The sequence below is a fragment of the Neoarius graeffei genome, chromosome 20 (assembly GCF_027579695.1).
Source record: "Neoarius graeffei isolate fNeoGra1 chromosome 20, fNeoGra1.pri, whole genome shotgun sequence".
Classification (NCBI taxonomy): Eukaryota; Metazoa; Chordata; class Actinopteri; order Siluriformes; family Ariidae; genus Neoarius; species Neoarius graeffei.
This window is the reverse complement of record NC_083588.1, coordinates 10,436,734-10,448,191: the sequence shown is the minus strand read 5'-3', so window position 1 is coordinate 10,448,191 and position 11,458 is coordinate 10,436,734. Positions and strand designations below refer to the sequence as shown.

The window sequence follows — 11,458 nt, the reverse complement described above, 5'->3', positions numbered from 1 at the left end:
ATTAAAATCGTAATCCAGTCTATTTTTTCCATATAACAAACTTTTAATATACATATTTCACAGGATGGGGCAGCACGGTGGTGTAGTGGTTAGTGCTGTCGCCTCACAGCAAGAAGATCCAGGTTCGAGCCCCGTGGCCGGCGAGAGCCTTTCTGTGCAGAGTTTGCATGTTCTCCCCGTGTCTGCGTGGGTTTCCTCCGGGTGCTCCGGTTTCCCCCACAGTCCAAAGACATGCAGGTTAGGTTAACTGGTGACTCTAAATTGACCGTAGGTGTGAATGTGAGTGTGAATGGTTGTCTGTGTCTATGTGTCAGCCCTGTGATGATCTGGCGACTTGTCCAGGGTGTATCCCACCTTTCGCCTGTAGTCAGCTGGGATAGGCTCCAGCTTGCCTGCGACCCTGTAGAACAGGATAAAGCGGCTAGAGATAATGAGATGAGAGATTTCACAGGATGTTATTTCAGACATCATAACTCTTTGGAAATGAATAACTATTCCAGGAGCATCTCCAGCTTTAAATCTACTTTCCATTGCAGTTCACGATGCACACACTCGTTCACATCTCAGGACAATTCAGTCACCAATGCATCTATCTTCATGTATGTTTTTCAGGGGTGGAGGAAACCAGAGAGCCCAGAGGAACCCACAAATACAGAACTTCCTGAGTTGGACTGTAAGCACACAATAATCATTTTGTTTTCGCTAATACGTTCAACAAAAAATTAACCAGATAGCAAACTTGTTCCAAGATCATGTTCCTTGGAACAATGGGTTGTGTTTTCATCTGTTTGCTTACCTGTTCCCAATATAACTCAAAAAGTCGTGAATGGATTTGGATGAAATTTGCTGGAAAGGTGAGCCATGGACCTCGGAACAACTGGTTAGATTTTGATGCAAATCTGGATATGCACAGTATGCAGATCCAGGATTTTTTTTGTCTCTTCCCAACGTGACTCAAAAATTTGTGAACGGATTTGGGTGAAATTTGGTGGAAAGGTGAGCCATGGACCACGAAGCAATTGATTTGATCTTGAGACAAATCTGAATGTGTCTTGGCAGAGGTATGCACTCTACCGAGTGCCCTTCTCATTTTTTTTAATAGTCATTTTGTACTATAATCACAACATATATATATTTATACAGTATATACAGTTGAACACCTCAGTACTCACTTGATGTTTTGTTTGCCATTCTTTGATGACTTAAGAGGACACTTGTGGGGACAGCAACAACCTAATATAATTCGATATCATGAAATTCAGAATATGGAAATATCAGGAGCATTATTTATCTTTGACATTTACTGAAGCTTTCAACCAGAGGCCTAGAAGAACATTACAAGTCACGAGTCACTCGGACAGAACATCTGAGATACAACTACCAAACAGAGATTAAAAAAAAAAAAAATTCAGCATAAAACCATTACACATTCATTAGTAAGTCTATTTTTAAGTAATTCTGGTGACAATGAATGGAGGAAAGACACAAGTCTTGAACTAATGAAGCAGTTCAATCAATGAAATGTACACAATTTACACTAAATGTCCTCAATCAGCATGGTGTTTGAGACAGACATGCTTAGTCTATTAATTTTGCTTCTCTTCAATTTTGTCTAGTTCAATATAGTGCTTTAAAAGAGAGACATTGTCACAAAGTAGCTTGACATAAATCAGAATGCCAAATGTGCAAGCTAGAATTGACAGTGGCAAGAAAAAACTCCCTGAGACCACATGAAAAAGAAACCAGACTCCAAATGGAACCCATCCTGAACAGTGTGTGATTATAAATCATTACAATATTACCACTGGCTCGAGAAGCAAATTTCTGACATCAAACGTGCCTTATCTGATGTTACATTTTTTTTTCTCATCAACTGCATTGATGAGTGTCAAGGAAGAAGGTTTGGGCTTCTTCTTGCAAAATAGTAACCAGATAAAGGTCTTCAGATTCTGTACACGACCCTTCTCATGGCTTGGCTCATCATCATCTTCTTCTTCTTCTTCTTCCTCTTCTTCCTCTTCATCATGCTCCTCCTCATCATGCCAGTAACCATGACACCTGCCAGCACAGACATACTGATCGTGACACTCGCACCAAAGAAGAGCAGTGGTCTGTTCTCACAGATCCAACACTCCCCTTGGCTCACGACTGGCTCGCAAAGCGAGGTCACAGGGTCGGAGATGGAGGGAAAGCCACGCTGAGAAATGAGCTGGCGGTAAATGGAGATAGAGGCCTTGGGTCGGGAGCGATGGTCGGAGGAGAGGAAGAATCCAAAATCTGGAGCATGATGGTCTTGCAGCTTCCAGACATAAAAACCACGCACATCAACTCCATCAAGTTCACGCGCTACAGAAAGAGAGAGAGAGAGAATTAGCTTTCCATGGAATCTCACCGATTGTCCATTTGTCCAACATTCAGTGGGGGATTGTTCATCAACCATTCAGCAAATGTTCAACTTCAGAAAGTCTTCATTCACAACTTTGTACATTTTAAATTCTGTTGAAATACTGATAACCTCTTTTGTGTGACAATTAAAAATGTTGCTGTTTGACAGATACCATGTTCCATTAATTTGCTCACCTTTCTCAGTGTTGCACAACCATGTGGCTGCCCACTCACTGCCCCATTTAGCTTCCTAGGGGTCAAAAATGGGAATTGCTCCAAGCACTAATAGCAGCCCGTCGGGGCAGGAATCACGCTGCTCCATGCTTGGTGCAGGAGCAGCAGAAAGGACTGTTAATGATGGAGTTGCCAGGATAGCTTTTTTTAATGCCAAATTGGGCTCGTTTAAAAATTATCTGCAGCTGCCAAGATGTTGTTCTTTCGCAAATAATTGGACGAAACTGTGCAAAGGAAAGCGTCAGTAAAGTGTGGACAGTGCGCCGATGATGTCCAGATCGAGTTCTGTTGGAAGATATATTGCAAAGGTTGGGAAGATCTCAGTGAATGCTTGAGTTTTTGTGCTAGTTTCAAGTCTTTGTGTGGATTCTGAGATGTAGTCGGGATGGAATGTTTGCTGAAACCTGGCAACCCTGGTTAATGATATTACCTCTTCTGTGTGCACCTTAAAATTTGTCCTCCTACTGAATGCCATCGTAACTGTGCTTGCGATGTTGCCCTGTGATGTCATCATGGCAGACAACTGCTAAATTCTCATGGGAACAAGGAAAATACAGCACAAATATTTCAGGGTGTTTCTGGGTGGAGTTCTGCTTTAAATCGAACCATCAAATGGTCACATGATATAGCTATTAAACCCAATGAAGAAAGTAAACTTAGAACAATTTCAAAACGTGGGCACATGTGGAGAGAAGCCATAGGTGCTGGAATCAAATGCAGGAAATATCCTGTCCAGGGTGTATTCCTGCCTCAAACCCAATGTTCCCGAGTTTCTGAACTCACCACAACCCTGACCAGGATAAAACAAGTCCTGAAGATGAATGAATAATTTATCATCTGGAACCATTTAATCTGAGGTTTTCTTCAAGGCCATATGAAGAGAGTTTGTGTTTTGCAGAAGAGTACGTCATGCATTTCTGCCGCATATGTGCCAATATGTTGCAATAGAAAATCCATAGCACAGATGTATTGGTAAAGATAAGGACATCAGATTGAAAGTTCAATATATATCACACCATTGTATCTCACACACATATGAGAGTTTTATTATCGTTGTGACGACCTTAAACTGACTTTTCTATTACTGTAGGTCAAGAATGCTATGCCGAACCTGAACCCAAACCCTAACATCGTTAACTAAAGTAAATTCTTTCCTCTTGTTTCTTTCAATCGTTTTTATTTTGCATTTTTGAAAACATGTCTTCCCTAAAACATGCCCCCTCACACACAAACACTCACAAGTTCATAACGTGGTAATGATCTCAAAGGTCCTCTATAAACTCTGGCTCTAGGAGCTAGGTCAGCTGATAAGAAGCATGAGTGTGAAGAAATGCAAAAGCAAAGCTGTGTGACTGTAACCTTTGATCTTTGATTGGACAAAGGAGAGGTTGTCGCCGAGAGTGGCAAAACAAGAGATTTTCTGAAAACACACACTTGAGTCACATGTGATTACAAATTACGATTTTGCAACAGAGGTGGCACGGTGGTGTAGTGGTTAGTACTATCGCCTCACAGCAAGAAGGTTCTGGGTTCGAGCCTTTCTGTGTAGAGTTTGCATGTTCTCCCCGTGTCTGCATGGGTTTCCTCCGGGTGTTCTGGTTTCCCCCACAGTCCAAAGACATGCAGGTTCGGTTAATTGGTGGCTCGAAGTCGACCGTAGATGTGAATATGAGTGTGAATGGTTCCATCCATCCATCCATTATCCATAACCGCTTGTCCTATGCAGGGTTGTGGGCAAGCTGGAGCCTATCCCAGCTGACTATGGGCGAGAGGTGGGGTACACCCTGGGCAAATCGTCAGATAATCGCAGGGCTGACACAGAGAGACAAACAACCATTTACGCTCACATTCACACCAACGGTCAATTTAGAACCAACAATTAGCCTAACCTGCATGTCTTTGGACTGTGGGGGAAACCGGAGCGCCTGGGGAGAACATGCAAACTCCACACAGAGAGGCCCCCGTGGCATACCCTGCCTCTCGCCCATAGTCAGCTGAGATAGGCTCCAGCTTGCCCGCGACCCTGCACATTACGGATAATGGATGGATGGATATTGCAACAGACTGCACTGACACTGATCCAAGAATCCAATATATAAAAAACACTCTGATGTAAAGTGGAATCTGTTAGTTATTTGACCAGAGATACCTTCATCCCAGAACGACAGTAGCGAGCTAATGTTTGGGGTTCAATTTTTACATTTACTTTTGTGCCATTTCTAAGGGTACCTCTGGCCGCTCTGCTGTGCAAAGGCAAACTGCAGTATCTGTATATTGTGTCGGTGGCAAAAGACGGTCCAAGAGCATCACCTGTTCGCTGCTGTTGTAACTTTCTCCAATCTTAACCTATTATCAATAGATTGTGGTTTCAAATCTTATTCATTAACAATGTAATTAGCTATGCCTTCTTGGTGGGAGGGACAGACTTCCTGTGTGTCCTGTCAGTCAGAGCAAGAGTATGTTTAACTCATGCGTCAAGAAAGGGGCAAGAAAAATTAGTGCTTTTCAAAAAGATGTGGTGTTTTTGTGAGTGTCAGTGGAAGTATGGTCTTCCCTGGGGATTTCCTATGACTAAATTTTCATTTCCGTCTTACCCTTTAGTGCTTCCTGCATGTAGCTCTTTATGTATCGCTGCCTCAGGTGGTCATTATAGGATGCCTGGTCATCGATCCCTGTGGCTGTGATGATTACAGGATGACTGTTCCCGTAGCGATTCTTCACCCACCTCAGGACTCTGCGGAGCCCCCAGGGCACAAGAGCTTGGCCCTTATTCGAGGAAGCCCATGTTGGATCTGTCATGAACGAGTAGTCATAATCATGGACGGTTGAACTAGGCTTGAGGTCCCGTCTTAATTTTGGATAAACCAGGCGAGTTGTGAAGTGATTGAGTGCAATAAAATCAAGGGCTCCTCTAAGCTCAGACCTCTCATCCTCGGAAAAGTGTGGCATCCGGAAGCAGTCGTGGCAGCTGTTATCAGTGTAGTCTATGTCCTGTAGGATAGGATCGAGGAAACGTCCAAGTTCAAAGAACAGGAAGTGATGGACAACACTAGCATGAGAGTCTATAAAAGGATTGGCTGGCTCCACCCAATCAGCATGGAGCGCAAAACCTATTGTCGCTCCCTGGCGTTGACGAAAACGTGTGTGATAAATATTCCATGCACGAGCATGTGCCATCAACACGTTACGCACGACCATACCTCTTTCTTCTGCATTCGCATTATACACTTCTGTCAGACGATTTGGTTCATTAACAGTGATCCAGACATCCACAAGCGACCCAAACTTTTGAAAGCAATATGTGGCATAGTCAACAAAAGCGTCACTTGTACTTGCATTCATCCATCCACCTCGGGCATGCAGCAACCTCGGTAAGCCCAGCGTATGCGACCTGAGACTGGGATGGTAGAGTGTAACAGCTACACCGATACCCTTCTTCTTGAGCTCAGTTAGCATGCAGCGGTAATATCGCACCGTTACTGCATCCGCAGACAGGCCGTCACCGTTGGGGAAAAGCTGAGGCCAATCCAGGGCAAATCTGTAATGTGATGACCCTGTGACTTCTAGGAGGTGGATGTGATGCTGAATAGCAAGGAAGTCGGTGCACTGGGAGCCACGGGTGCGAAGAGTTACTCCTGAAACCGGACTGAGAGAGCCATCGCCGCTGACATTCCAACGATACAGCACAGGATCGGTGAATTGAGGTGAAAACGGCTGTAGATGGACCTGCAAAATTAGAGATAAGCATCACTGACTGTGGGAAAGGTGCTAACACAGGCCTCTGACTTGAACCAACAATATGGGTTCCCATATTTTCCAGAGGTCAAGTGTCTACAGAGTATTTAGGAAATATGGATTCTAGTTCAGTTCTCATAGTGTTGCCTTAATCCACTTCAAAGATACTTTTGTTTTCACCTGCTACCAAGATCTGCGATAACATGTTGACATGACAGCCCATTTTGACCCAGCCCTGCATATTTCAAACTGTCCTGCCAAGTTGCAGCTGTACCACCAGTTTGGTATTTGGACCACCCATTAGGACCTGTATCAACCATTAGGAACTGTATCACCCATTTGGAGGTGTACCAATGACTTAGAGCTATACCACCAGTTTTATATCTGGGCTACTTGTCAGGAGCTGTGCAACCACATTGGAACTCCAGTACCACTCAAAAGTTTGGACATACTTACCTATTACTATGGACGAGTGTGTCCAAACTGTTGACTGGTACTGTATACCACCAGTTTGAATGTGTACTGCTCATTTGGAGCTGGACCATTTAGAGCTGGACCACCAGTTCGAACCTTTACCCCCGTTTCTAGCCATTACCACCCCTTTGGAGATGGACTACGCATTTGGAGCTGTGCCACCCAATCGGACCTGTATCACCCATTAGGAGATGTACTACGCATTTGGAGCTCTACAAGACCCTGACATACCCATAGCAGTTGGCAGCCCAGGAAGCAGTTGGGGGTTAGTTGCCTTGCTCAAGAGCACTTCAGCCATTCCTGCTGGTCCAGGTAATTGAACCAGTGACCTTTTTGGTCCCAAAGCTGCTTCTCCAACCTTTAGGCCATGTCTTCTCTTCACATGACAGATCCCCCTGTCCCACACATTTGGATCTGTACCACCCATTTGGAGATGTGTTACCCACTTGGAGCTGTACCACCCACTTAGGGCTGTACCACCCCTTAACCGATTCAGGCCAACTGTAAAAACCCTAAAAAATGGGCATTAATGCAATTAATGTAAAATATATGGCAGCAGGACAAAAGGAAATATGGTTTATATGCTGGAAAACATTTTCCCTCACCTGCAGGATATAATCTGCGACTCCAAACTGGAAATTACAGGGAAAATGGCCATAAATGTCTTGCTCTGTCTTCTTGTTAAGAAAGCCGTTGTCCTTGATGATCTGCCTGTAGTACTGAGCTGTTGATTTCGGGACTCTGGTACGTTCAGGTTGGTTGAAGTCAATATAGAATAGTCCTCTTCTGATGCTGTAGCCTCTGTTCCACTCAAACCCATCCACCAGAGACCAGGCTGTGTAGCCAAATACCTTCACATGGTCCACCACCATCGCTAAAGCACAAACATACACAGCATCCTAAATTAATAATACTTGCATAAATCATTAAATGTATACCCCTGCTTGAAGTTGAAAGTTTGTAATTCACTCTAAGTAGCTCAATACAAGATAACATTATCATCATGTTTCTGGGGGTTTAACACAGAAGGTTTTTAATGATATTGAAAGTGCTCATTTACCACATGTGGTGGTAAACTTATACCATTAAAATTCGAGTAAATTGCAAATTAAAATTAGGCTCATCCAAAGATTAATGTCTTTCTTTGTGTCAGTTATTGTCCCTGAGTAATTTCCTTTGGCGCGAAAAAATCTTTCTACAAATAGTTGCTATCACCATGACGCATAATATTAACCAACTCATCTGACCTTGAAGCACTTGGTTAATAAATCTCTTCATGAGGTAAATGGCCACCGTGTCTTCCACTCCCACAGAAGCATCAGAGAACCAACTGCTCTCTGCCACCAGTACTGGAGGGTCCTCATACTCCTTCTGGATCCAGCCCAGAATTTTTCTCAGGTTCAGTGCCCCTGGCTGGCCAAAATGGGCCAAAACTATTCCTGTGCGTACTGAATCGGGCCCAAACGCGAGCGAGAAGAAATCAGCGGTGCCACGCACCCAAAGCTTTTCCTCTGGTGTAAAATTCGGGACCAGAGCCGGTTGAGAGGAACGTAGGGACAACGGATAGTCCCCACCTCCGTGTATAGGTTCTGCAAACCAGCCGATCACAGCCTCCATAGACTTCTGACACAACTCCACATTTACTGGTGTCACCTGGGCTTGAAAAGGCTCCACCCAATAGGAGCCGAGCGTGATGGAGATTTGACCATGCTGCCGGGGACGGAAGTGCTTGTCGTAAATGTGCCAGGTTGTAGCATGAGCCTGTAAAATGAAAATGCATACATTTATTTTTCATCCAGGTCAAAGTACTTGTCTGATCCAAACAGCAATCTGCTAACACGAGCTGCATTTTCTCCCAAATTTGGTCACTTGCCAATCCCCACCAACCAGCCAGAATTCCCCGATCATATCTCAGTGAAGAAGGGTAATCGTTAGCTTGTGCTTCCACTCAGACACATGAATCCGAAATCACACTTTTTCAAACTGCTGCTTCTGCTGCATCACAGGTCAGCGTAACACACTACGCAGGAAAGTGCTATCTACCCTCTTCCGCATACACAAGTTCACAGATTCCCATGATTGGCAGTTTGAAAAGATGTGATTTAGGATTCATGTGCCTGGATGGGGGGGGGGGCACGGTGGTGTAGCGGTTAGCACTGTTGCCTCACGGCAAGAAGGTCCTGGGTTCGAGCCCAGCAGCTGACAAGGGCCTTTCTATGTGCAGTTTGCATGTTCTCCCTGTGTCTGCGTGGGTTTCCTCCGGGTGCTCCGGTTTCCCCCACAGTCCAAAGACATGCAGGTTAGGCTAACTGGTGACTCTAAATTGACCATAGGTGTGAATGTGAATGGTTGTTTGTCTATGTGTCAGCCCTCCGATGATCTGGGGACTTGTCCAGGGTGTACCCCGCCTCTCACCCATAGTTAGCTCAGATAGGCTCCAGCTTGCCTGTGACCCTGCACAGGATAAGCGACTACAGATAATGGATGGATGGTGCCTGGGTGGAAGCACATGCTAACATTCACTCTTCCTGGTTTCTTCACTGAGGTCAGATCAGGGAATTCTGGCCGGTTGGCGAGAATTGGCAAGTGACCAAATTAGTGAGAAAATGAAGTTAAAAAAAAAAACCACGGAAATAAATAATGTGTGGACACGTCATACTTTTTTAACCATTATCCAGTGGTTTATAGTTTAGTGTTACAGCTTCGTGTCATATCGCCAACCATGCTGTTGAACATCTGTGAAATATGTTTTTCATTTTTGTTTTTAACTTCCATTATAGCAGCTATACATATGTAGTTTTTTGCTGACCAGCTTTTTTTGACCGCTTGAAATGAATAAGACAAAAAACAAAATGCACAAACTCCTCTGTCTTGAAGACTTTCTCATGTCTGAAAACTTACTGTAGTATTACAATAACAAACATTTCCAAAGAAAACTTCACCATATTGAAGATACCAATGAATTTTTAAAAATCTGATTACGTGGAGCATAGACCATACAAGTCTTGGTGTAAGTTGCTACGAAAGAACCAATAACATATTTTGAAAGAGTGCATGAACATAAATTACTGTCAGAGCTGCAGTTATAGAAAATTCACCAAAAATTAACCTTCTGACTGACCATGTCCAACAATTCAGCAGTGCTGCAAGATAAAAAGTAGTATGACAGTGTGACATTCTTAATTATTAATCTTTCTGCACTCTGGAGTAGATTCCCCTTCAATGCTCAGACACAGACAGTCTAGTCAAGAAATTCATCCTTCATTATTTTTTTGATTAAGGCAGGGATCTTGCTCAAAAAATTGAGCATATTTCGCAGGTATGACGGTTTATCCTTTGACTAAATATTTCAAGATAAGAACAAGGTGACTCGTTCAAGACTGAGGTTCTATTCACTATTCAGTTCTATCCCGAAGCTACGCCTATAAACTGCTATTATTGTCTCCAAAACATCTGAGACAAAAATGAACACCCCCTCCTATCCCCCAAATTCCCCTTTGACCTCTCGACCTTGTGCTCACCCTGATCAGGTTGTGTGCGACGATGAAAGGGTCAGCAGGGTCACCAGACACCCCTGGCGCATGAATCCCCGTCCCGTAGCCCAGAAACGCAATAAGTAACGGGTTGTGTATCGTGATCCAGTATCGCACATCTTGGCCAAAAGTTTTAAAACAAAATGTCGCATAGTCAGCGAAAATCTGGATCAATTTCGCATTCCTCCAGCCTCCCAATTCGTCTTGCAAGATTTGGGGTAAATCCCAATGAAACAGGGTCACTATGGGCTCCAAATCGAGTGCTTTTAATCGGTCAATCAGGCGCCGGTAATGATCCACTGCAGCAAGATTCGGTTGCCCTGCAGCATTGCCGTCTGGGAAAATACGTGGCCATGATATTGAGAAAGAGTAAAATTTGACTCCAAGGTACCGAAGCGACTCGACGTCCTTTTCCCAGAGCACATAACTGTCGCTGGCTGTGTCCGCTGTCAAGGTGCTCATGTTGTTGTTCCCTGTTCCAACAGTGCTGTGAGTGAAGTGGTCCCAGATAGATAGCCCTTTCCCATCCTGATCCCATGATCCCTCGGTCGGGAATGCTGCAGTTCCAGCGCCCCAGAGGAATCCCTTAGGGAACGTTCCAGGCAAGAACTCGCTTTGGTTCAGTGACCCGTACCATAAGCTCTTTCCGTCACCTGATGAACACTCTGCCGCATCCCAAACTCCTGTTGTCATGAAAAGGAAGGACAGGAAGAGGACACGGGTCATCTTTGCAAAAAAGCAGGAACAAATGATACAAGGTCGGAACCAGAACCAGGATTCATCCTGGAGGAGAAGAAAAAGAGCTGTGTTGGAGACGGGAAGAGGACATATGATTTCGTTACCTGCCTCGACTGCCCTATGACTCTCTCTCTTACTCACACACGCTCAAAAGCTTGCTGATGGCAGAAAGGAGGACCTCTGATCAATGATTAACATGAACTCTAATCCTTAAGTGCAACTATCGACTCTTCCCTGTCTTCCTGCTTCTCCTTCCCCCTCCCATCACACTGGCGAGAGAGAGAGAGAGAGAATGTTTCAATTCCGAGAACCTCACTGTTTAAACGCTTACCTGGAAATCCCTGCAACTTGCAAGAATT

General features: G+C 44.3%; 1 protein-coding gene across 1 annotated transcript; it reads right to left on the bottom strand.

Annotated features, from left to right (window-relative positions):
* Positions 1-1,666: 1,666 nt before the first annotated feature.
* On the bottom strand, positions 1,667-11,087 carry klb (klotho beta). Its single transcript, XM_060902505.1, has 5 exons — positions 10,350-11,087; positions 8,076-8,589; positions 7,434-7,702; positions 5,214-6,345; positions 1,667-2,346 (listed from the first exon to the last, which is right to left on the bottom strand). The coding sequence occupies exons 1-5, from the start codon at positions 11,085-11,087 to the stop codon at positions 1,943-1,945; spliced, it is 3,057 nt and encodes a 1,018-aa protein (XP_060758488.1). The 3' UTR covers positions 1,667-1,942.
* Positions 11,088-11,458: the final 371 nt, after the last annotated feature.

What these genes read in the sequence shown, in the direction of transcription:
- klb (XM_060902505.1), bottom strand. Translation starts at nt 11,087, where the DNA reads ATGACCCGTGTCCTCTTCCTGTCCTTCCTTTTCATGACAACAGGAGTT. An exon ending in TCGCACACAACCTGATCAGG is followed by an intron (nt 8,590 to 10,349) that starts GTGAGCACAAGG and finishes TTCATTTTACAG; the next exon opens with GCTCATGCTACAACCTGGCA. An exon ending in CATGCAGGAAGCACTAAAGG is followed by an intron (nt 2,347 to 5,213) that starts GTAAGACGGAAA and finishes CTCTTTCTGTAG; the next exon opens with CGCGTGAACTTGATGGAGTT.